The sequence below is a fragment of the Archocentrus centrarchus genome, chromosome 11 (assembly GCF_007364275.1).
Source record: "Archocentrus centrarchus isolate MPI-CPG fArcCen1 chromosome 11, fArcCen1, whole genome shotgun sequence".
NCBI lineage: Eukaryota > Metazoa > Chordata > Actinopteri > Cichliformes > Cichlidae > Archocentrus > Archocentrus centrarchus.
In genome coordinates this window covers 12,626,738-12,653,595 of record NC_044356.1, presented here as the reverse complement: position 1 = coordinate 12,653,595, position 26,858 = coordinate 12,626,738, and the positions used below count along the sequence as shown (strand labels likewise).

Genomic DNA, 26,858 nt, shown 5'->3' with positions numbered 1-26,858 from the left:
CATCTTGCTGAGTGTCAATTCGGGCTTTTTGAGTGTATTTGACTGACCTGAAATAACCGCCTTCCTCGGTCTACGGTACCTTTCTTCGGTCCACCTTTCCCGCTTCCCTCTCAGTTTAGAGAGATTTGAATATAGGTCAGCAATATCCAAAATCCTCATCCAAGTTTGATAAGTGCACTCCAGGTGGTAGTCGGGTAAATATTAAATTTGTAATTGGGGGTTCCAAGTATCCACCACTGAAATATTCTGGTTCTGATTATTAAAGAAAATCAGCCATTGCCCTGAGGACCTCAATAACATTATGTGTAGTTCTCTAAATGTGCTCTTAATACATTTTTAAGAGTGTTAATTAGTGGGATCTGCTAACATTTAAAGCGTCAGTTCACCCAAATGACCAAAAAAAAAAAAAAAAGGGTTTCTCCTTCAATACCAGACGGCAGGTGGAATTTTATTTGTGGTCCTCACAGTAATGAAAATAGAACTTAAAATTTTCAAAGCCGCAGGCCTTTTCAGGAAGTTACAGAGAAACACGAATGAGATGTATAGAAGTGAAAACTCTTAATAACTCTTAGTAAATGAGTTTAATTTCATAACCCATGTGTTCCATAAGACACTCAGATGTCACTCAGCATCAGAAATTCACTTCATGAGGTCTTCGTGAGGTGCATACAGAAAGACGGCTACATTGTTTTCTTTTTGTTTCTGTTTTTGTTTTTTTCTTCATTCATGTTTTTCAGCATGCAGTGAAAGAAGGACGGGCAGTGGGCCTTGCTCAAATGTAATACACAGTGATAAATCCACAGAACATCCGCAGCAGCCTGTTTGGATTGTTGTGATTGTGGAACTGCTTTTTACGTAGCACCCAAGAAGAAGCCATTTGGAGAGAATTGTGTTTTTATAACTAGCATAGTTTCATAGGCCTATATTGTACAGTGTGCAGACATATCAAGGCGCATTGATGGTGTTTGCAGTGCCTGAAAATACACATTAATGTCTGTTTAACCACAGCAAATAATCATTTAAACTCCTGGAACTGGGAGGTGGCAGATATGCCAGTTATCACTCATTCAGGTCAATACAAATATCCACATGGGTAAATACCAGCAAAGACGAGGAAGAAAGATTTTTTTTTTCCCTTTAATTGGTTAAACTGAACCATCAATTAAATATATTTTTAAAGCTCAGTCAGGCTCTCTTTAAATACAAATTAAAATTTCAAAATTATATGTTTACTAATATCTAATATAACAATGGTTGAGTGCACTGCAGCTGCTTAGAAAAATAGTCCTTTATTGCATTTATTTTTTAAGAAAATGACTGGTTTCTCTTAATATTGCCCGTGGACGTTTCATTCTGGCTCTTCATATTTCTAAAATTAAACGCAGCCTCGCTCTAACAGCTGGCCATTAATCAGTCCTCGCGCTCAATTTCTTTTCCAGCACTGGTTATGATTTTCGTATCACTCCACACTCCCTCACCACCATCCAGGAGGACAATGACCCCCAACCCTTACCCTGTCATCGCCGCTGCCACAGACACACACCTCGAATACGCAGGAAAGCTGTGTAAAGATGCACACAGGGCGAGAAAGTAAGGCGTTACAGTAAAGAACATGCGTGATTGTATGATCGATGGTAAGTTGATGGGGTAACCGCGATGGCAAGTCCCCCACCCTACCCCCTCCACACCCCCACCATCTCCCAGCCATTATCCTTTTCTAATTACACTTTCCTTCTGAAACAGTGGATCAGAGGGCACCATTGACTGCTTTTAATCCACCACCAAATTTTAATTAACACAGACGTGACCCCCGTCTCCGATACATACCGGAGAACGTCGGGATCACAATAACTCATAAATCACAGCCGCAGATTTCATTCGCCCCGCTTTCCTCCGCTGATGAATTTCCAGATGGGGCCTTGTGGCTGTTAATGTCAGGAAAAATATGTGAGAGAAAGACAAAAAGTGTGTTGGAGAGAGGGAAAAGGACAGAGGAAGAGCGTAAGAAGATGAACAGAAAATCTAGATTGTAAGAAATAGTGTGTCTTTATGTATATGTAAGAGAGATGGAGTTGAAGAAAGAGAGAGAGAAATGGCAGCAGCTTTGGTATGCTGTCAACCTTTGAGAGATTTGTTACCGGGGAGAGGATTATGGAGGCTGTGAAATGGGGTTGTGTTAATATGCCGGGTGTTGAGGAACACGATGTGGGCCAGCCAGCTTCACAGCCTCCAGAAATCAAAAGGCTGAACAAGTGAAACGTGACGTTTTGAAGAATTAATTGACACATTTCTGAGTGAACGTGAGTGTGTAGCCTGTGTAATATCCTTTAATCACTGATTTTAAATCACAAGCTTTTCATAAAAAACCATTACATTAATTAACCTACTTAATGAAATTAATGCATATGGCTTGTCATTAAACAAACAAACAAAAAAAAACCCTATAACAAACAGTGATGCCCCTTATTCCTACAATACTCAGTGTGGTTTTATTTGTGTGTTTACAGCAAAGTGTGTGCATGCAGTGCATCGGGCTACGTATGTGTGGAAGTGGAGGTGGGCAGGGTGCCGGGTTTTGTTATTACTAAATCGCTCATCCATGCTACTAATTAAGATGCATAGCATCCCCCTATGAACGTCAGTGTCGCTAATTATCAAACAATGTAGTGCTCACTAGATATGAGAACTGGCAGCCTCTGTAGTCATGTTACCAACCTATTACTGCTACAATTACCAAGTGCCTGTCATTCTCCTTGTTAGTCATCTGCCTTAATATTTTTTCTTCTCTTAACTAATGTCTTTTTCTTTTTCCTCTCCTCTCTTCTGCCCTTCTCTTCCTCTCCTCCTTTCTCTCTCCAGGATATGGCTTTGTGGATTTTGACAGCCCAGCTGCAGCACAGAAGGCCGTGTCATCTCTCAAAGCCACTGGGGTGCAGGCCCAAATGGCCAAGGTAAGGAGTGTTTAAGAACAAGTTAGCATCGTCACCTCCTCGTGCATTATCGTTAGCGGTTTTATTTATTTATTTATTTTTTGCTCATTTGGCTCCTTCCAGGTGTTTAGTATTGTACATTTAACACACTTAATAGGTCCTCGTGGATCTGAAAGCTCTCACACATGTTTTTATAAGAAGCAATTTTCCTCAGTATTGCTGTTTCATGACTAAACTTGTTCTCTTCCATATAAGAAGATTCTTAAATGTGGGCTGCAAACTGCATTTGAGTATTGTCAGATCTGGGAAGTGACTGCGGTGCATTGAGGTCTTTTTTTTTTTTTTTAATCTCACTGGTGCTGAAGCTGGAGTCTCATACGTGATACATGCAATTGTGGGTCACTTGTTTCCCGTGGTTATGTGGGCTTCTTGTGATAGTATGCCTATGTGCTGCATTACAGTGCTCCATGGCACTCGCGGTTGCCGGTTAGTGAGCTGGCCCCTCTCTAACTGAGGGTTGACTAGTCGCTTGCGCTATGTTGTCGAGTGTTATTAGCCTGCTAAAGTGGAAGCAGATGAGACAAGCTGTTTGAGTAGTACAAAAAGGGCCCCAGTGAGTTGTACAATAGAGCCAGGTTGATAGGCACATGTGGAGAGGTGTAGCTTAGAGGAAACTACACACTGCCAGGGTATCATCTCATCCACCAATTTCCTATACAATCTTTTATCTTATGGTAGCATTGTTGTTGAATATTTATTGTTGCGCATTTGGCTGTCTGACAGAAGAGCTGTTTTTACCAGGAAATGCACTTCAGAGATATTGTTTGGTGTATGGCAACCCTCAGGCAGTGATCATACTGTTTTTTTCCCGTTTTTTGTTCTCTAATTTTCTTCATTTCCCTGTTGACTGCACTGAGAGTTACCGTATTAGAAGGCGCAGCAGGGCCCTCTCTCCGGACATCTATGACAGACAAGTCTGCTTGACTAAACCAGGCTATTCTTGTACCAGTCAGAGATTTGTTAATGTCAGAATATCTAAATAGGTGAAGAAAATGTCAGCAGCACTGAAACAATAAATATGCTGATGACTATATGAGGGTAGACCTTGAGTAATTTTTTTTTTCTCAGACGAGATGGCACGCATTTTATCCAATCCAAAAATCCCCCCCTTGAAGCTGTAGGAGGCCTGATGAGATGGAGGATGGCAATAGCTCCAGTGAAGATGACAAAATTGATGGTAACGATGAAGGTGGCAATTATTTTGATCAAATGGGATGAGATCTGACAGGAGGAGATGATATTCCGTGTGGTGCTCAGGTGTGCCATTTCTCAAATGCGCCATTTGCCCGTTTCCCTTCCCCACCAGTGTCCTTCTTCCAATATTTATAAGAGGGCAAGCTCTCAGAATACTGATAGGATGCCATGCTCTTTGCCCGTTGCATTTTAAGACCACTCTTTGCATTGCTCCCCTTTCCTCAGTCAATATTTTCATGAGAGGGGTTCTTGTGTCCCAAAACAAAAGAGCTGACCTTTATAAAAATCTTTGTTTGCATGTGTGTGGCCATAATTCTCAAAATCATTTTCTATTAGCATTTGTGTATAACAGTTGATTTTTGAGTGCTCCCTTGTTCTGGTCACACAAATGGTAAGACCAGCGATCTCTGCTGCAGCTCTATGCTTTTATCACACTTGTGAGGGACATTAAGTAGTAGTTTGCTTTTATAGACTCCCTCCGTATCTCTCTAATGTGTCTTTACCAGGTATCACCACCATCACTCTGTTGACTCCTCCTCCAGCACTTCTACACCCCCCCCCCCCCCACACACATCATTTCTTTTGCTTAATGCCGCTTTCTTTCATCATATTGTTTTTTTCTGCACACACATACTTGCACATTCTTGAATGCATTTGTATTCACATCCACCATGTGTTGCCCTGTTTTTCTCCATCAATAATTAACAGCATGTTATCTTTGTGTCTGCCTACCTGTCAAGGTGTCTCTGACACCCACCACACCCCCCCGTCCCTACTCCCCACCGTTCCGTCGTGCCGAGTAGCATTCCCCCAGTGGGTCTGGATGAAAATACAGGTGAGCGGCGCGGAGGAGGGGTTTAAATCACAAAGATGATTGCTAACGCCGCGGACGACTTCCACAATAAGAACATCCAGCCTCATTCTCTCACTCCCTCTGCTCCATTTTGTCACTCCACAACAAAGTAATAAACGAATCGCAAGTCAGAGCCAGAGGCTTTGAGCTCATTAAATAAAACTGTCACAGTAATCAAGTTGCGCCTTTATTCCTGCCTTGATGCCATTAAAACACTTTTATTAAGGTGCCTTATTTTAAACACAGCTGCAAACCAGGCAAGAAACAGAGGGAAAAGGGAAGCATCACTTGATTTCCTCTTCTTCCACCGATGTAGCAGCCTGCTGTGTCTCTCCTCTTACTCCCCTTGGAATTTGAAATACCAAGGCAGCAGAGATGAAACGTTACTTTCCTTTTGTTTTGCCCTCCCCTGGGGATGGTGACAGCGAGAGGGAGGAGAGGAGCCATAATTAAGACACCTAAAGGACAGTTCCCCCCTGTGCCTCCCTTCCTGTCACTCACCTCTACACAAGTCACAGATAAGAGCACTTAGCATAGGTGTGCTGTGTGTGTGTGTGTGTGTGTGTGTGTGTGTGTGTGTGTGTGTGTGTGTGTGTGTGTGTGTGTGTGTGTGTGTGTGCATGCGCGCATGCGTGCAGGTGAGTGCAAGAACTTGACAGTGTGTGTGCCTACATATACTGTATGGTTATGTGTGTGTTTGTCTGCGCTAAATATGCACTGCACTGAGATACACATTATTATGTGTATAGTTTTATAAAATTGTCTTCCATGTGGACAAATAGATTCATTTATATGATTATGAGTGACTTTTAACTTTGAGTTGGAATGCTTCATGTTACAACAAAAAAAAGTAATTTGGGGAAACTTACATTTCACCGTATTGCCTTACCACCTTATCTTTGTATACAAGGAGTTGCATGATAGTATTGATATAGCTCTATTGTTTGTGTGTATATGAAGTTAGACTCAGGAGGTGATTAGCCTGGCTTAGCTTAAAGACTAGCCATGTAGTAGACAAGTAGTAGAAACAGCTAGCCTGGCTCCATAAGGTTGATAAATTGAGTGTGTTTCTAAATTTGGAAGACAAGCACTCCAGCCTTTTGCATTCTAGCTAGTCAAGCCTCTCTGTTCTCGCTACACTCTGTGAATAATGGCATGAGAGTGGTATAGATCTTCACATCTGAAAGTGCAGTAGGTGTTTCAGGTCTTTGCTGGATTTTTTCCCCCCTATTTCTTAAGTGCATGACTTTCAGATACTGTTTATCTGTGGTAGAGTTTTTTTTTTCTTTTTTTTTTTAGGCCTACTACTTTTTTCTTTAGTCTTCACTTTGTCCAGTTTCCTCATTTTTTTTTTTATGAACACACTGCACACCATACTGAGAGAGCTCTTTGGGAATCACCTTGTTTGTGTAAAAAATATTATTTTATGCTATTTTATGTTATCTTTGGCATTTTTCATAGGTTTAACTAAAGAAATGGGAACAAATTAAGGTTTTTTTTTTTTTGCAACAGGCTGCTAATAATAAAATTGTTGTTGTTTAGCCCGCGATTGTCAGCTGCTGACAATAAATAATGGTAACCATATTGAGAATAAATTATGCACATTTTCGTGTGTTAGAGCCCCGACTTCAGCTCAGGAGACGAGGCTTGAGGTGAGGAGGAAAAGGGTGACGTTTTATTAAGATGTCGGTGGCGTTGTCTCTTTCCTTTGGGTTTTTGCTTCTTTGGGAAAGGAGACCCCTTCTCTGATGATAAAGCATAGTTATGATCATTCATGTCTTGGGTCTGAAGTTGCAGGCAGGAATTTAAATATCCCTCCACGGCACACAAACGCCTACGACTTTTCTTCTCCTCCATCCTTCTCGGCCACTGTGTTCAAATATGGTGCGGCAACATGGCGGCTTCCACAAACCGGTGCCCGCTTTTATGGATTTTTAATTCATTTAAATATACATTTTTGAGAATGCATCATTTTTTTGAAAGATGTAATAACACACTGATCTGTATATGTATATTTATGAGAACAATATCCTTTTTTTATATTAAATAACCTCAAGAAATTACTGACTGTACCTTTAAAACAGTTATATACACAGAGTGCCTTTATATAAATTACAGTGTACAATCCATGTACACTGCTCAAAAAAATTAAGGAAACTCTTTGAAAACACATCAGGTCTCAGTAGGACAAAAATCATGCTGGTTATTTATGCTGGTATGGACTTGGTAATGTGTTAGGAACAAAAGGAATCCACATTGTTTGATGGAAATTAAAATTATCAACCTACCGAGGGCTGAATTCAAAGACACCCTGAAAATCAAAGTGAAAAAATGATGCAGCAGTTTCGTCCATTTTGTAGAAATTTCATTGTAGCAACTCAAAATGGTACTCAGTACTCAGCCCCCCCATGTGCTTGTATGCATGCCTGACAACATCAGGGCACACGCTTCTAATGAGATGATGGATGGTGTCCTGGGGGATCTTGTCCCAGAGTATGGACCAGGCCATCACTGAGCTCCTGGACAATTTGAGGTGCAAGTAGGTTTGTGCGCTACTGACAAAAAATGATATCTCGATATTTTCAGTAATTTTGTCGATAATGATAATAAACGATATTTTGCATTATTTAAAAATGTGTTCATAAAAGAACTGCAAGCTAGTAAAATATAAGACTTAAGAATATTAATATCCATCATCTTCCTCTTTATCCCACTTGTCCAGGTCACGGGGAGCTAAAATTTGTATGAGTGAGTGTGTGTTTTGCCAGACACCTTAGCTGATTTAGGTTTGTCTTGGACAAACCTAAATTTTTTTTTTTTTTTTTTTTATTTATGAGATTGAGTGGTTGGTTTTGTTCTGTTGTGCAGGGGTACCCTCTTCTTCTTCTTTTTAAACCAATATAAATTTCTCCCAAGGGAGACAAATAAAGAATTTTGACTTGACTTTGACTTGAGTGCTCATACTGAGTAGAAAAGCGCTATATAAGAACTAGTCCATTTACCATTTGACAGCGGGCTCCCGAAATTTTTCATATTCCTCATACTCTGTGCGGTGGTTTGTTCGGAGATGATGGAACAGGTTAGTTGTCGAGCTATCTTCAGCGGCAACCGCTTTCTTACAAAGTCTGCAAACTGCCGTCTTTTGAGCAAGGTCTGTCTTTTCAAATCCAAACCACCTCCACGTGAATGAAGATGATCATCGCCTAGGAATTAAATTTAAGGCGGTAGACTGCGAAACTGGTGATGTCTGAATTTCTTTCCCCCGGTGCAGTGTGTTCACTCATTTCCAGTTTTAGGTGTGTTGTTTAGGCAGCTATGCTAGCACACAGTATATGGGCACTCTCGATGCCCACGCGCTGGAGCCTATACTAAAGCGTGAAGTAGTGAACGCGTGGAGTCGAGGCGTTTTATCCCGAGTCAGTAACATACTCGATAACATCAGCTCACACATCGTTAACACGACAATTAAGATATTATCGTAGACGATATATATTGCACACCACTAGGTGCAAGCTAGGTCAGGCGAGTGTGAGTGTGTGAGTCCTTAATCCTCCAGGAAGTGCCTGCATACTCTCACCACATCGAGATGGGTGTTGTCATACACCAGGAGGAACCCAGGATGTCAGGCCCTCAGGCCGCCCTCATGAAGTCTGTTTCTGATTGTTTGGTCAGGGACATTCACACCGGTGGGCTGTTTGAGGTCATTTTGTAGGGCTCTGGCAGTGCTCATCCTGTTCCTCCTTGCACAAAGAAGTAGATACTGGTCGTGATGGGTTTAGGAGCTGTGCCATCCTGGAGGAGTTGGACTACCTGTAAAACCTCTGTAGGTCCAGGTATTGCCTCATGCTAACAGTAGTGACATTGACTCTAGCCAAATGCAAAAGTAGTGAAGAAAGATGAGGAATGGAAAAACGTCAGTGGTCTCCACCTGTAAAACCATTCCTGTGTTGGGGTTTGACTCTACTGCACCCATTGTTAATTTTATTAACTCCAAAGCAGCTGAAACTGGTTAAAAACGCTCTCTGCTACTTAATTGACCAGATCAATATCCCAGATGTTTAATTGACTTGATGCTAGACTCTGATTGAAAATTGTTCCTTTAATTTTTTTTTGAGCAGCGTATTAAAAAAAGAGCAAAATCTGGTAAATCTTAACATAGTGTACTAACAGTCATTTACAAGAAACCTTAGAAGGATTCACTAGGGTAGGTGTGTTTGTATATGTGTGAAATGCATGTGTGTAAAACGGGGTGTAGGCACACACTTGCCTCCTGGCACCACAGACTATTCTCTGTGCCACTTTGTTCAGGTAGCTTTCTGAACCGAGAAAACTGACACGTCGAGCAGACAGAATGATAACAGGTAAACGCCGCGTCTAGCTTCGCAGATGCAAACCTGTCAACCAGCCGCTCGCCTCACTCTCCACAGGCTGCCATTTTCCCCTTGAGCCAATCAGACTGAATTATGGGAAGGGCACCCTCGATTGTGGTGTCTGTGTCGGAGAGGTAATTCCGCCTGACAGCTGCTTGCTTTCAGACAACAGCCAGTCTTTATGGAAATCATCCCTCCCTATTCTCGCTCCAGTCGGCTTCTGCTGATAACAGCCCGGATGAAAACAAAGCTGTCCTTTTTGTATTTTCTGTTGTTGTTCTTTTTTTTTACTCTTCCCTCTTGGTATGGACAACCTAGAATTAGAAAAAACAACTCTACACCATATGGAGTCTAACAATACTCACCCAGCTTTCCATAGTTATTACTTATATGAACTTTGGATCTTATTAGAAATAAGTATACAAATAAGTATGGATGCATTACTTTGGAATCGTATACGTAGTGTCAGAAGTGTCAAACTAACAAATGGTGTTGATATCAGAGATGCCCTGTTTTAAATAATGGGGATGAAGACTTTGCGAATAGTGCCTCCATCCTTACCCTTGTTTAAATAGCCAATATTTATAAGGTTCGCAGAAGCTGCAGGCAGACAGAAAGGCGCTGCTTGCCCTTCACATTACAGAGGGGAAATTATGCTAAAAGCATCATTAAAGTGCCTCCATGAAGTGAATCCCAAATGTTTATGATAACACAGTGCACACACCGGCCCATCAACCAGTAGTCACTAGCGGATGCTTCAGATGGTTTAACGGTGTGAAGCGAACCGAAGTGTTCAGTCCTACTGCTCGCTCTCTCTCTCATGTATTTTTGCTTTCACTCCCTTTCGCTTGCTCTGTCTCCTCTGCTGTCTTTTTTGTTCTCTCTCCTGGGAAAGATTTTCTGTCAATATCACATTTATAGTCATGCGAAATGCACGGATCCCCCTATGGGTGGTCTGCAGTCGGTCAGCAGTCTTCTTATTATCCTTTAAAGGTGACTTCTCTGATGTGTCTGCTCCGCTGGCACCCAGGACGCCACCATTCAGCTCAACATAAGAGTGACCTCTGTGTGACAATCAAAGGGACTTGACAGTGCTTTCACAGTTGAGTATTTACAACAGCTAGCCTAGTGAGGCCAGCCTTAACCCCCCAACCCCTGAAAAAAAAAAAGTATTTATGGGTAAAATCTGGAGAAAATGTAATTGGAATACAGTGCATTGAGTATACAGAAGGATAACTGCAAAGACTTTGGATATACAGGTGCTCACTCAGCACCATCGTTTGCCTTGCTGTCTGCCACCTCGAGTGCAATGCCATTTCCCCTCTGACATCTACCTCAGTGTTTGTTCACAAAACATATGGTATCAGCGTAGTGATCCGCACTTTCCATCTGATGCTGCCATCAACTGAGACATCCTTATGATTATAGTCACTCACAGCAGCTCATTTCCTTGCACAGTTTTTGCCTGTTTTGCTTCAGATTTTATGCATCTGAAGGATGCTTGTCAGCACCTAAGTAGAGCATGGACATAACCATAACCTGTAGTTTTAGTACTGATTTTCATGTAAATGTCCCTTTCTTTTCTTGCCAACTTTCATCTCCCTCAAAGTATGACGTGAACACCTCAGTATTGTGCTGATCCCCCATAATGTTTGCCATTTTTTTATCTTTCCCTGGGTATCCTGAATTGGAATTGGTCAAACTGTACAATGTTTATAATGTTACATTGTCAGATGTCCACATTAAAAAGGTAAAAGTTTCAAATAAGTTAAACATGCAGTATGTAAAAAAAAAAAAAAAAAAAAAAATCCTTGTGAGACAAACCTGAGGCTTCACTTGACTTTAAATTGTCAGTTTCCACCATTTTTTTCCCCCCACAGCTATCGGCTCATCAGTTACGTTTTATTTTATAAAGCACAACAGATCCACAAGGTCAAACTAGAGTCTGATAGCACAGAAATAACCAACGATAAAGGGATGTTTCACCCAATTTTTTGGCAACAGCAGAATAACATTTTAGTGATTACAGTGGTGAGTCCTGATTAGAGATGCACCAGTTGCAATTTTCTTGTGTGACCTGCTGATGTAGATTTTTGATTCCAATTTTCTTTCTGAGAGCTCTCACTGACAGGAATATACTAACAAACATCTGTTTTTGTCCAATGCAAAATTTTATTTTCATAATGAAACAAGTTATTAAACTTTTTTCACCTAAATTGCAGTAAATTACAGGATCTTCTCTCAGTGAATCAACTGAAAATAAAGTGCTCTGTTACTGGAAAGAAGTAAAATAATTAACTGAAGATGAGTTGCTGTACAGCCACCTGCTGACATATTTAACCTTACTAAGCAAAAAAGAAGGTGCAACAGATTTCACCAGATAACAGGACATCCACCCTTTTCTCTGTTTCACTCGTCTCCACAATTTTCCTCCTAACTGCTTTGATCTTTTGCTCATACCGAGGCTGCTGGCTTGTGGCTGGTTCTGAGCTCTGGATAGCTTTAGTTTTAGCCACTTTGCCTTTGTTAGCTTCTTTAAAATTTCCGTGTTCAGCTGGGTGAGGGTGATTTAAGTGTCTTATTAGGCTTGTTGTTACATTTTTTTGGTACTCATTGTATGTTATAATACTAAGGAGGGAGTAGTAGATGAGGTGCTGCCCCTTGGCAGGCTTCCACAATACCAGCCAATCAGGAGAGAGTTTGCCTTTACAAGGGCCTTAAAGAGGCCAAAGCTAATATCTGAATCAAGCAGAGGCTTAGCTTAGGGGCTGGCGGCATGAGATTGAAAAGTTTTTTTTTTTTAGCTCTTAATCATGCACTGCATAAAATAAAAACTGTAGAAATTGTCATATGTCCACTTTAAAAGAATGAAGTTCTAAAATGTTTTGTATTTCTGCTGATTTTGGAAAACGCCTGACAGACAAATATTTTCCCATGATGATTTTGAGCGTTGAAATAGAATGACATGAATGAAGAAATATGTTGAAACCTGCTGAAATATGCAGTACAGGGAGATAATATACTTCACAAGAAAAGAGATGCATCATTTGCTAATATATCTTTTTTTTTTGGACTTTAGCACCGCTGTAGATCAGCACACCACCCCCTTCTCTTTTTCCTGCAGAAGTGATACTTTTGAAGGGCAAAGCCAGTGAGAGTGAGACGGACCATCTGACAAGCACTGGCTCCGAAGCACCTCTGTTGGCTTCCACTGTCTCTGCCGTCTAATTACGCTTCAATCATCCACAGGAGCACTGCATGCGGTAAATTATTTTGCAGAGCAGTGCGGAGACGTGCCGAGCTGTGAGCATGAGGAAAAAAAAAAAAAAAAAGAGAAATAGAGACTAAGTAGAAATCAATAAGAGCTCAACTAAAACGGAGAAGAAAAAAAAAAGCATAAAAGGTAGGAAAGATTATGACATTAATGGAATTAAGAGAGAGGCAAAAAGTGAGAGAAACTGCGGAAAGTGCTGGATGATGAGAGTGAGCACTGTCTATCATAATGTCACCTCCATACAGCAGGAGGTAGACCAGCGCTAATGAACAAAGTTACAAATTTATCACTTACCAGGCAGAGAGGTGCATGAGAAAGAGATGTATAGAGAGACTGATTGCGCAGAGTCCTCTCCCACCTACTCCACTTTTATATGTTGCTGAACTAGCAGCCAGCTGTGTAAATGAAAGCATGAATAATGTTAGAAGCTCACTTGAGTACTGTGTAACAAAGCCTTGGTTTAAGCAGAGTAGGTAGTGACTGATACATGTGTTCCCCTCGGGGCTTGCTAAAGCTGTATACGCCTACTACTGAGATCGAGCAGTACTACAAACACATACTCATATGCTCACATTGGCTCGTCTCTACTCACCTGATGCTCAAACCAGTTCTTATACTCCTATTCATGCTGAAATGCAGCCCCTGTGCCAATGAAAGTGAAATGGAAAGACTGAGATCTTCAGGGCTCACCAGATTTCCTCATGTCTCAGAGTCTTTGTCGGCTTGATAGCCTGTGATATTACTCTGGTTGCCTGCAGACTTTGGATGCCCCCTCTGCTGCAATTTCATTGGATAACCTATTGGAATACAAATAATGTACGTATGAATTGTTAATGTACAAAAAATCTTGTTTTCATTTATATGAAAACACAATGATTTCATAATTTATGCATCGAAATGTATCGGGAACTTCTTGAAGCATATTGTTTTGCTTCCACTCTGTATTGTTAGTTTGCCCTACATTCTGCTTCGTGCTAGGTGCATACACCCAGTACGCAAAAATATGTGCTGGATTTGCAGGTCTGGAGCTGGTGTATACTAAGGGGAAAAACACTAACGTTCCAGCACCAATAGAGAGTAGTATGTGCCTGCTGCTACATGAAAGATGGCACCAATATTGAAGAATCATTTGAGAATTATTGCCTTTTTTTTCTTAAAAGTATCAGTCTGTCATTAGGCTGTTTATATACTTTTTTTTCTTTTTATTGGTTTCCACTCTCGCTACAAAAATGGGTCTAATTAAAGTACAATTTTCAGTGGTTGCATTTATGTGTGTATAAATAACTCCTGCTCTGTTCCCATATTGCTTCAAAATGGCCTTGTGTATAAATTGTAGTCTTAATAAAGAATAGTAAAGGCTTGCATTCTCAGTATGTTCAATGTTGCCATGCTTCCTTTGAAGCAAACATAAATATGGCTTTTTCAGGTCTGGTAATGGCCACAGTGTGCAGTTATTAGAATCTCTTTGATGTGGCAACTGTGCCAACCTGCTCGGTGTCTCTGTGAATTGATCTGGCTCAATTAGTGGGCCCACAGAGACAGCGTTCAAAGACCTGGGCTTCCACGCTCAACACTGACACATAGACCAGGTGAAACGCTTTGCATTCATTTACGCAGCTGGCCCTGAGAAGATAACCTGTGAATAGTGGTGAGTATTGGAAAATCAATGGTGCAGCTTCAATTTTAAGCAAAGCTTTCACCAGGAATGTTTGGTGCATTCTTTAACTCATTTCCCACAGACATGGGCTTAAATGGGATTTAACTAAATAACTTCTAAACATGCTTCACAATCTGTTCACTTTACTTTATAACTTTGTGCTTCTTTCCACAAAGTTTACATGCACACTTATATTCTACTAAGATAACAATGTTCACCTATTGATGTTTCCAATTTGATATGGATACTTCAGCTTCCAATTGGTAGTTTGACCCGTGCTACCTCCTGAGCCACAGTCGCCCCAGGTTAGGGTAGTGCTGCATGCATGGCGCAAAAGAAAAGCTTGTATTTCTAGCTGGAAGGTGCATTGTTAAACATTGCTCAATATTTGGTTATAAACAGGCTTTTGGATATATACTTTTCATAAGATGGGTCTGAGGAAGTAAAGAGTGAGGTTCCCATCAGTGAGGGCAAACAAGGCTGTCACTTATGGAATATGCACAGCTGTGTGTACATGGTAATATTAGTGGGATATTGAAAGTCATTAACTGTGTACACAGCTTCACAGGAATATTGTCTTTTTGGAATAAATGTAGAGTATATTTTGTGTATGTAAATGTAGACGCTCTGGCCTCTCTTCCACCCTTCGTTTCTCCCCTGATTCAGCTGACCTATTTCAATTTGTCTTCATCAGTCATACCAATTAACTCAGGGATTAGATTCCTCAATGCCAGCCACCCCCAGTTCTCCCTATATACAAGCACCTCTGTAGTCCCTCCATTCCTCCATCCGGTCCTACCACTGTTTTTGCAGTGTTGCCTCTCTTCAACACCAGCAACCACACTGTCCTCCTCAGTCTTTGGCTTTGGAAACAGATGCAGTGTTAATGGTAAAACAAATGGCAGAGAGCAGGTTTCTTCTATTGAATTTTATGTTTCAGATATCCTCTGATTATGATTGAATAAGAAAGAATTGTCTGTTCTGTGCTTGTTTTTTAGAGTTCTAACAGAATTAAGAAGAAAAACAATTATAAGCTGTCAAACAAACCAGTGGAGAATTTACTAAATTATACAGATCTTGTCTTTATTAGTGTTGTATATAAAGTGTCACAGCTGTATACCATTATGAAAATTAGTATGGAATACTGTAAATGTATTTATAGGGCTGAACTGTACGTTTTCCTGCACTATATACGTAGCTCTTTGAGATCACATGAAGCTGTTGCTACTTACTCAAACATAAAGAGCGACTATATTAAAACCCAGCACCTTAAATTCATCTTTAATTTACCAGAAAATGGCATTTGATTAATGACCACTGTAGCTGCACAAGTCTGTATGCCAACTTTAACTGCTTAAATCCAGCTGCATGCTTGCGCGAGTTCACATTCCAATCGCACTGAGTGTCACTCTGCATAAGTCATATTAAATAGTAGTTTTGGGGCTAAAACACAGTCAGTCAGATTAGAGTCTGCATCAGCGCTAACTCTGAAACAGTTTTGCCAGGAATAGCTGCAGGTCAATTAAAGAGAGACAAGTAGCACATGCTTATATGTGCAAGATGTCGTATTTGTTACAAAGGAATAGTTCTAATATATTCATGGCACCATATCTATAGGTTTCCCAGCAAAGATTAGGTGATCAGTTTAGTTTCTAGAGACTGATATGGCTTTGATTTCCCTTCCTGCCTCTTTTCACTTTAAAAAGAATAACACTGGATGCACCTTCTTCTCTTCCTTATCCAGCTGTCCTCAAACCATCATCCTCAACTTTCTTTATTAAGACTCATCTCTTTTATCCTTCCCTTTCTCCATAACGCCTCATCTTGCTCACTGCTTCCCTCTCTGTGTCCCTCTTTAATGAATTCTACGCGTATGCGATGTTAAATGACACTGACTGTTTCCATTTCCACTGGCTTCAATCATATGTGAGAGGTTTGTAGTAGAAGGGAGCCGTGGGTCCAGGCAGGGCAGATCAGGGCTGGAGTTGATGAACCAGCTCTCTGACACCAACACAGTCGCTCATTCTGCCTAATGAGGAAAAGAAAAACCAGAGTAATGGGTCCTTTTTTTCATCCTTTTCATCTCTCTGGCTCTGCTCCCATGAGTCCTTGTGCGTGGACGTTCCCTTGCAAGATGAGGTGATAATACTGTTTCACATCAATATATCAAACACTCATGATTGTGCTTTTTTTTTTTGTTTTGGGGGGTTTTTACCCCATGGTTTTTTTGGGTTTTTTTTGTTTGTTTTGGGGTTTTTTTTTATCATGGATCTTTCTTGATCGGCTGTGAAGGGAAAAAAAAAAATCTGAAGCTCAAAAGGGGTCTAGCCCTTAAGACCTCAGGACTAGAGCACACATATTGTGTGTACACACACGCTGCAACAAAAAGAAAGGAGAAGAATACAGCTTAAAGACAGGTGGAGTGGATGATCTTTTACCTGCGGTTTTCTCCAGGGTCTGGATGAAGTAAGAGATGGTCAGCACTTCAGAGACAGAAATTGAGAGGGGGCAGGTAGATGTATGGCACACGGGTGTCTTAGCCCCCTCTGAGGTGATTTCTGATCATTACCTCCCCTTCAGTGTCTCACCTCGAAAACAAAACATCAGCACATTCCTAAAATCCACTCCAAGGATCTCTAGCAGGCAAAGAAAGTCACACACACACACACAAAAAAAATTTGCTTTTTTTTCCCAGCCTGTTTCAAATCATTTACTAATTGTTTTCTTATTAAAGTTGTAAACTCTTTCAGCTTGTGTGTTAATGAGCAGTTTATTTAAGAATGGCGCAACAACAACAAAAAAAAAACCTGTCATGCAAACGCTGATTTTCCGCACTTGTATTTATATCGACTTTTATCTGAAAGTCACTACATTCTCCACTGCCCTTTTGTTTATGCACAGTGTCAATATTTTGTCTGCATGCATTGTGATGGCTGTTGTGCGACTTGCAGACTTTGTGTTGTGTTGTCGCTTTCTCTCTCTCTCTCCTGTCATCTCCGTTTGTCTTTGTTATGTCTGTCACTGTTTCTCGTTCCTCCACTCCACCCATAAAAGCAGCTATTCTGTTTCCTTCACTTACTGTATGCTTGATGTTTGGCACGAGTGCTGGTTTGTCGTGCTTTGTTTGTGATACATTGTTTTTTTGTGTGTGTGTGTGTGTTATCTCCATATTCTTGATGCCATCTTGGTGGTGTTGCTGCTGCGTTTGCGAGGCTTATCTTACTCCTATCTCCGGTTTTATCTTTGCATTAGCGTTTCGGTCGTTTCCTTGTTATCAAATGACACGATCAGGCTGGTGACCTCTCTTGTTGACACCTCCTTAAAATCCTCTCAGAGATGTCTTAGCAGATCCTTTAAGGTTTTCCTGTCTGCCCTGGGTTTTCACTTTTATTTTTAAGCTATTGCGTGCTATCTTCCCATTTTTAGCATGCTGAATGTCAAAATAGTTGATTTTTTTTTTTTTCCCCATTTGTTGTACTCACATGCTTTTTAACCTTTGTGTATGCGTCGAAGCTTTTTCCTGGACGTATAGATTTTCACATGCGTCAAACATGTTTAGCTCTCAAGGACATCTTTGTTTCTGCCAGCAGCTGCGATTTGTCTCCTGCCATCATGTGCGCTTGCCTGTGTTTACATGGCTGCAACTCCGTGTTGTTACATTTGATTCAGAGTATGGTATGATTCATAGCAGATGGCTGCCTTCCTCCAAATATTTCCTCCAGTATGACAGCTGAAGAAAGTTAAAACTGAGAATGGTAGACGAGCTAGAAACGGGAGGAAAACCAGGGATGTGATTACCATCAAACCATGCGCTCAGTAGAGGGAGCATCCATCCACATCCTTCATGCGGTATGTGACATAGATACAAGATGTCTCCCAGGCTAATTTTCAGAGCAGTACACACTCTTCACAGATTCATTTTGAAGTTAGCAGTCAAACAGAATCAACTCGTTTTCCTCCATGCAGAGAAATAAGACTGGAGACCCCTTAAATATATACCCCAGGCTGTTTGCACATCACTTGATCTTCTAATGCCTCCTTTCCTTCCCTCATGCGCAGGATCTTTTTGACTGTGAAGTTTACATCTGCCTCTGATGTTTTATACAACTTCTTTATTGGATATCTAAACAGAAATCTGGATGGCCTTCTAAGCCTCTGCTAGTCCTTATGAGAACAAATCAGGGCTTTGTGTACCATGTTTTTTTGCTGTAGTGTTACGGTCTGAACTTCAGCATCCGCTAAACCACACACATAGTCGGTATTCCCTTATTAGCGGGGTACGCACACCTCATACCTGTCAAGACAAAGAAGGCAACCTTGACAAGCTAGCTGGTAGGGAGGCACTGCCAGTCAAATGATGCTGCCTTGTCGAATAATGATCAGCCTCTCTGAGCCCCTTCTGTGAGACTTAGTTGCCATATATACATATGTATTTGTTTAGATCCCATTATTATGCACTGTATCTTGACTTACTGCCCTTTGATTTGAAGTATTTCATTTTTCTGTAATGGGTAAGTTTATCTGAATAGTTCCTGTTTTGTTCATTTATTGAAATGCGCATTGAAATGCTGTTTTTTAATAAAAGAAATGCCGTGTATTTCAGTGAAATATAGTAATGCAGTGCATTATCACTCTGCACATTTTCATGGAAAGAAGGAATTGTGGAAAAATACACATTTCTGCATTTTCAATTTTATTTTGTATTATGTTTTTTTTTTTTATTATTTTTTTTTAGTAGAAGCACCCAGATTTTTACTTACAATATGTTGCTACAGTACCAGCATTCCTCCCACTATACCACCCACCACCTGTTGTCAAATGAATTCTCAGATACAGAATCACTGTAAACCTTAAATGAAAATATAAATTACCTGCTACAGTTTGTGATTGTGTTAATCCTCCTGTGATGCCGCACAGTAACACATATTCTTAGATGGCAGTTGTATTAGTTTTTTAAATTTTCTTATTTGTTTTAGGTATAGCAGTAAAAACATTATCAATACAACACTTGTTACCAATTTTTGTTGAATTTAATTACTGCAAATATACACTACTGAGAATTTATGGTTCAAATCAGCATCGGCTTGTACCGAGGAAGTCAGGAGAGAGGTACAGCAGTGAGTGTCTACAGCCATCTGTAAAACACCAGGGAGGTTCTGTCATCGTTTGGAGCTGAATTTCAGCCAGTGGTGTTGAGGTCTGGTCAAAATGGATGGAAATGTGAATGCAGAAAAGTAGTGTAAGATTTTTTATCTGGAAAGCAGCTGATTGGTAACAACTTAATCTTTCAGGAAGACTGTTATCCCAAACACACCTCCAATGCAGTAAGAGCACACCTGGACTAAAAAACACACAATGAAACACTTATCAGTGAGTGATTGGCCTCCCCAGAGCCTCGAACTGAAGCAGTGTGGGATCATCTTGACGGAGAAAAGAACAAAAGGCAGCCAAAATCCAAAGAAGAGTTTTGAATGTCCTTCAAGAAATCTCGAGAACTATTCCTGAAGACTGCTTAAATAAATTGCAGCAAATGTTGCTTAAGAGAGTTCAGGCTGTGTTGAAGAATAAAGGTGGTCCAAACCAAAAGTACCATTCACCCATCCAAATCATTCCATGGCCACAGGTGTATAAAACCAAGCACCTAGGCATGCAGACTGCTTCTACAAACATTTGTGAAAGATTGGGTTACTGTCAGGAGCTCAGTGAATTCCAGCGTGGTATGGAATGATTTTCCACGGCCAAACAGCTGCATCCAAACCTTACGTCACCAAGTGCAATGAAAAGTGTTGGATGCAGGGGTGTAAAGCACTCCACCACTGGACTCTAGAGCAGTGGAGATGTGGCTTCTCCATCTGGCAAACTGATGGACGAGTCTGGGTTTGGTGGCTGCCAGGAGGACGGTACTTGTCTGACTGCATTGTGCCAAGTGTAAAGTTTAGTGGAGGAGGGATTATAGTGCGGGGTTGTTTTTCAGGAGTTGGGCTCAGCCCCTTAGTTCCAGTGAAAGGAACTCTTAATGCTTCAGCATACCATGACACTTTGGACAACTTTGTGCTGCCAACTTTGTGAGAACAGTCTAGGGATGGCCCCTTCCTGTTCCAACATGACCGCACACCAGTGCACAAAGCAAGGTCCATGAAGACACAGATGTGCCAGTTTGGTGTGGAAGAACTTGACTGACCTGCACAGAGTCCTGATTTCAACTGGATAGAACACCTTTGGGATGAATTAGAGCAGAGACGTTGACCCATGCCTGTTTGTCCAACATCAGTGTCTGACCTCACAAATGTGCTCCTGGAAGAACGGTCAAAAATTCCCATAAACACTCCTAAACTTTATGGAAAGCCTTCCCAGAAGAGTTGGAGCTTTAATAAGTGCAAAGGGTGGGGCAACATCCTTTTTTAACCCTATGAATTATAAATGGAATGTCACTCAAATTCATATGCATGTGAAGGCAGACGAGCAAATACTTTTGGCGATATAGTGTATATTTACGTGGTTGCTCGTTTCAGTAAATCACTGCAGCTGTTTCCTATTTTCTTAGCAAAATATAAAGAAATGAGGGGTGAATCAAGACTTTGGCACAGTACACTACATATCATGGGCTTGTTTGGCCACAGTAATGACAACCCTAGATTACACCCAGACAATATGAGCTGTCCATCAGCATCTGCTATCTCGCTAAGAATTTTATACCTTATATTGAGTCAGTAACACAAAACACATTCAGTCTCATGCACAGATAATAAAGAATACAATGGTTCTGTTTTTTATATTTTTTTGTAAAAAAAAAAAAAGTTTTTTGTAAAAAGTGTACATCTGACTTACAGTAGGACAACTTTTTCTCCCCTGATAAATCAGTTTTGTGATCCTTATGGAAGCAGTCACTCCCTGGTTTAAAAGCTGACAGCAAGATGACTTCTTGTTGCCTCAAGCAAGACGGAGACACAGAAAAGGAGGAGAAGAAGAGGAAGAGAGAAAGGGGGGAGGGACAGGGAAGATGGGATCTGAAGAACTAGGGGAAGTAGAGATTTGACTCCAATCAAATTATTGGCCAATCAAGTCATAACGTGAGTAATTCAAGGCTTACATCGACGACCCTAATCTCATTGCCTGTGCATTAGGGGCTCAAAGGCAGGCTCTTAGCGAGCATGCTCAGTGGGGGGTCTTGGAGGGAAAAGGTGCTTTGATGGGAGACAAGAGAGATTCATTTTTGGTGGTGTGTGTGTGTTTATGTAAGAGACAGACAATCTGTTGGGTTGCTGAAATGCTGCCTGTCTCTCTCTCCCTTTTGGAACAATATTGTAAAGGAGAGAAAGCCAAGCTAGGGGTATTGGGAGGTTTACATTGCCTTTCTCTTGCCATCTGCTTCAGTGTCATTGTCCAATGGCAACATCTTTCATTTGCCCAATTACAGAGTAGGGAATATGTGTTTGTTGCCTGCCCACAGGCTCCCTCGCCACACTTGACTTATGTTTTAGGTAGACAAGCATTATTTATCTTCTAATGAGTCCTGCCATGATAGCCTAGGTAAAGGTACTTTTGCTTTTAATAGCATTTATCAAAGGGATAGATAGATTTATAAAATAAGATTACATTTATTATTATTTGTGGCAAGAATGCTCCTGATAACCGCTTAGCATGATCTGTTATGCCAACAAACTCTGCTCTAACTGGTGGGGTGAAAGCAGCTTACACCTGGAAAAGCATGACAAAGAACAGACCCTCAGAAAGAGCAGGGTTTCCGGCATCTGACATCGGTGTTGAGTGCTCATCGTGCTCAGCCTCAGCATCCCCGGGGCCTCAGTGAGGAAAAAGCCTGGCATGTTTCTTTGCTGATTTGAATGTGGAGGGTTCCTGAATTGGTGACACCCCCACCCCCCATTGCATGGACACATACATGCACATATATACCCCCCACCCCCACTTGCGCGCGTTTGGGGATCCGCATTGTCGAAACAGCTGCCAAGGGAACAGCTTGTCTCAGAGAGCGAGAGAGAAAGTGAGAGAGGGAGCACGGGGGAGAGCGAAGGTAATCAGTTTTTAGAAAAATACTGCCTCTCCATCCTCTGCCAAGAGTTAGTTTGTGTTGTGGCTTTTTTCTGGGCCAGTATAGCCCTGGCACTACGGCCCCAGCCGCCCACCCCTCTGCGGTTAATTCAACAATGGGGGGTTTAGGTCGTAAACTGACAAAAACAACAGCCAAACAGAATGGGGTTTCTAAAGTGTGCTTGTGTGTGCGTGCGTGCGTGCGCACACAAAGAAACAGGCTGAATTTTTTTTCTAATTTCAGCCATATGTTTGTTTGTGGGTGACAGTCAGACATCCGTAAAAAGGCTTATTGTTGTGATACCACAGCAAGTATCCATAAGTGAGCAATCACCCTTATTTTTTCAGAGTGCTGGCAATCTGCCTTCTCACAATATTGTGGCATGTGTCCCTGTTCTCCCACACACTTATTCTCAGGAACAAATCTGATTCCATCACAACTGACTGACTAAAGCCATTGTAGCAATACAGCACCAGTTGAACAAATGTAACAAGCTTATGCATGGTGGATCTAGTTTGACACATGCCGCGTGCCGCAGACTGAGGATGAATAAACAGGAGCGTCCTTCCCCTTCTCTAATAAAGCCTGTCAGCTCAAGAGGAAGTGACAAGTTCAACAGTGTTCCTGGTTAACACAACAACCTATGAATAACCTCATCTCATAAAACATATGGCCCTTCCATCAAGCATGATGCAAACAAGGCAGCACATGTGAATTAGGGTGTCAATCAAAATGGAGCTTTCGTGTGGCCTTGAATATCAACGTGTGTATAGTCTGAGGACTGACGTGTTTAACAGTAACATTTCTAAGCTTAAACATTTATTAACATCTTTGTTGCATATTTGTTAATGATTTTTATCAGGTATTCTTGGTGTATTTCATAGCTCGTATGGATCATAGATAAAAGGTGCCAAACAAAGAGTATAAACGTTGGTATTTACATCTACTCTGTACAGCTATGAGTTTTCAGTAGCTTTTCTTAGCTCATTTATCAAGTAGTTAATATTGTTATAGTGAAAGAATGTTGCAACTTTTCTGCTGTGTATATATATATATATCCATCTATTTATATGTATTACAGCTGTTTTCCCAGCCTCTAGTCTGGGAACCAGCTAAATGTGTTGCTAACAGTATTTGACAGAATAATCCAAGAATCAGTGCTCACCAATGCAACATCAATTAAGATCAAGTGAGGGGTCGATTTGTCTTCAAAAGGTTGGAGAGGATCTGAACTGTGAGTTATGTGAACTAGAGCCTTTTCTCTGACTGTAAGCTTGGGAAGAAGAGCCAAAGAGGTAGCCAGCTCAAGGGAGAGTTAGCCATTTGCTGCTATACGGATGTATACCAGTGTCTGCTGTCACACTTTTAATCACTTTGGAACCTTTTGAGAGGCTGTATTGCAGCAGGGGAATGACTTTCACTGTTTTGCTGTTTAGGGAGGGAGAGAGGAAGGAAGAGAGGAAGATATGTAATTCTGTTGCTCCTCTGGCTACTATTCACCCTGTTTCGTTCCCTCTCTTCCCCTTCTCTGTGCTCCTTACAAAGGTATGTTAAATACATAAAAGTCTAATTGCTATCCCAGCTGCAGCTCCATCGCCATTCTGTCTGAGTATTGGGCTGGGTATTTCTTTCCTCTTCTTACACTAACCAGGAAGGAGTGGGGTTATAATAATGGCTCAAAAGTAGTGCTGTCAGGTTTTACATCCTTTTAAAACTGTGTATTCAGGATTTTTTATTGTTGCTTTTGGCTTTTCTTTTCAAATCATTCATGCATTTATCATCCCTTTATATGCGTTGTTTTGTTAAAAACAGTATTTATATAATATATAAACTTAGCACAAGAAGTAAGGAAATTTGTCTTTGATTATTTCTTTGTTGGAACAATGTTTCTTGGTAATAAATCTTATAGTGTTGTAAAGCCTGTTTTTCCCCCTTAAATGGTGCCATACAGTATTTGTAAGAAAAATACATTTGTGAGTTGAGCAGCAGCGTTGAGTATGTGCTGCTCAACCCACAAATGCATGTTCCTTACAAATGTGGCTCCATTTAAGGGGAAATAAACAGGCTTTCCAAAAATATTGTTTTGTTGTATTGTTACAACAAAGAAATAATCAAATTCCCTTACTTTTAGTGCTAAGTATTGTAATTACTCATAAACACCTTAGAGAGTAAGTTCATAGAAATGGCAAATTAAACCATGGCAGACGTGCCTAATGGCCACTTGAGGCTGGCTACAAAAGTGAAACAGTCCCTGTAGACTCCCATGTTAAAATGCCCAACTAAAAGGCATCAAAAGCATGTTTACAGCCTGGTACAAAAAAGAAAAATTATTTTGTGTTTGGATTGACAGGTGTGCCAAAAGAGGGAGCCATAGCTTATCAGTTTCTGCTAGACCTCACTGCTAATTTGGGTCACTCGGCCGGACCTCTCTGCTGTGTTCGTGCTGGTGGAGCCTTTTCGGGACAGGAAAGCCGGGAGAAAGACTGGTGGAGATAAGCAGCAAAGGGACCGGGCTGCTGCATTTGGCCTTGCTGCATGTGGTTGCCTACTCAACCCCTGAGCTAAACTGAAGCCCCCTTTTACAACATTATTAATGGAATTATGTGAATTATCTGCTTTGAGGTGCAGCCCGCTGTAGAAGCATGTCCTTCAGTTTTGATGAAATTTTAGTCTTTTATTGGTCTCTTGTTTAATTACTGTGTCATTGCACCATTTTATGCATGCAGCTTTTCCAAGCAAGCTCATTAGCATTAGCATTTTATATCATGCAATACCACATCTGCCAGACATTTTGTATCTACCTTTCTGCCTTTCTGTTTTTCTTGCATGTTTGTTTATTATTTATTTATTTATTCTTGTTTGTTTATTTGTGACGTCTGCTGTGTTTGTGTGCCTATAATGTAAGGTGCTACTCGAACTTTAATTTCCCTGATGGAATCTTCCTAACGGGATTAATAAAGTTTAATCTAATCTAATCTAGTTTGGCAAGCCAAAGTTCGCTGGTTCGATTCCAGCCAGAGATGCAAATCCCTTCGCTGTGGCAACCCCTTGTGACAAGGGAGCAGATTTTCTAAGCAAGCTTTCTGATAACTGTCTGATAATGACTTGGCTCATCATTTCAAACTCCACCCCCAACTAGATAGCTTGAGTGTTATCAGAACTAAAATAAGGACTCCAAACCATCACAATAGCTTCATCCATTTTTTTTTCTATACAGTCTATGAGCTTCTGAGTTTCCAGATATATTTGGAATTTTGCTCTTTCAGCCACAGTAGGTGTTGGCCATTAAAACCTGGGCTCCATTTCATCAAGTTTTGAACATATATGGTGGCCTTTGCATAATAAGATCCATTCCTCTCAAAACAAATGGAATACTTGTGCACGAACATGGACTCTCAAATGAATTTTTAATTTGCAAGCAATAAGGATCTAGCAAAACCTGACAACGCCACGATTTTTGGAGATTCGGGTAAACAGCGCTCATGAACTGCTTCTGAGAGTCTGGCCTCTGGCTTGCATTTGCCGCTGTAATTCAATTGAAGTGTTTCTACTGAGGTTGAGGTCATCACTGTGTAAAGATGAGTCAAGATCCTCTACACCAAACAGATGAACTCATTTCTTATGTGTCAGGGGGAATTAGCGTACTTCTGGCTTTATAATGTACCTTAATTTTACCTGACTCACGACTTGTGCTGCTTGACTGTCTTTTTTTCTTCCTTTTTTTTTCTTGCCCTGGTTTTCACCATCTTGCCTGCTCTCACCTCCTCCATATGAAAAAACAAGGCAGCCTCTCACCCGCTCTCTTTCACTTTGTCTCACGCTCTTTCTTTCTCCCTCTGCATTAATGGATGCAAATGGAGGCGTGTGCGGGGGAAAGGAGCTGACATTTATGCCTCTGATTAGAACATGCAGCCCCAATGCTTAGTAATTGATTGCTGCCGTAGACAGCACACACTCACCCATACCCTCACTTAAAGGCCCGTACCACTTTCTGAATCCTATTAGTGTGTGTGTCTGTGTGTGTGTGTGTGTGTGTGTGTGCAGCACTTTCCCTGACCCACACACTTCAGAACACTCAGATGAGCATATGATATGCATGCACATATACACACACAGTTGCTCACACAGTATATCCATATACACAAAGAAATCCATAGAAGCCCACATAGTCTGCATCACTGCATCTATTTGAATAAGAAGCTTTTAATGGTTGTTTGGTTCAACTTCATGGCCAAGTTATTGCAGAGAAGCCAAGCTAACAAAACCCCAGCCGTCATTCCACTGCCTTCGGATCAATGCGCAGGCTTGCCTTGTGACCTCGGATAATCCTAGAAGTCATGTTAGGGGTCAGGGTGGTATGGTGATGTTTATTTGATAGGTAAGAGTTAGCGTCAAGAGACAAGCACTGGGTAAGTTGGGGTAAGAGTTCAAATTTTGGCAACGTCGTTAGAAAAATGAAAAAAAGATTCT

The 26,858-nt window shown here is 41.0% G+C and overlaps 1 protein-coding gene across 1 annotated transcript in view; it reads left to right on the top strand.

Moving 5' to 3' along the window:
• Positions 1-26,858, top strand: part of rbms3 (RNA binding motif, single stranded interacting protein) — a 211,351-nt gene that overhangs the window by 63,673 nt on the left and 120,820 nt on the right. Inside the window, exon 4 of the mRNA XM_030741526.1 lies at positions 2,860-2,951. Within this exon, the coding sequence (XP_030597386.1) occupies positions 2,860-2,951 (92 nt within the window). The remainder of the gene's footprint in view (positions 1-2,859; positions 2,952-26,858) is intronic.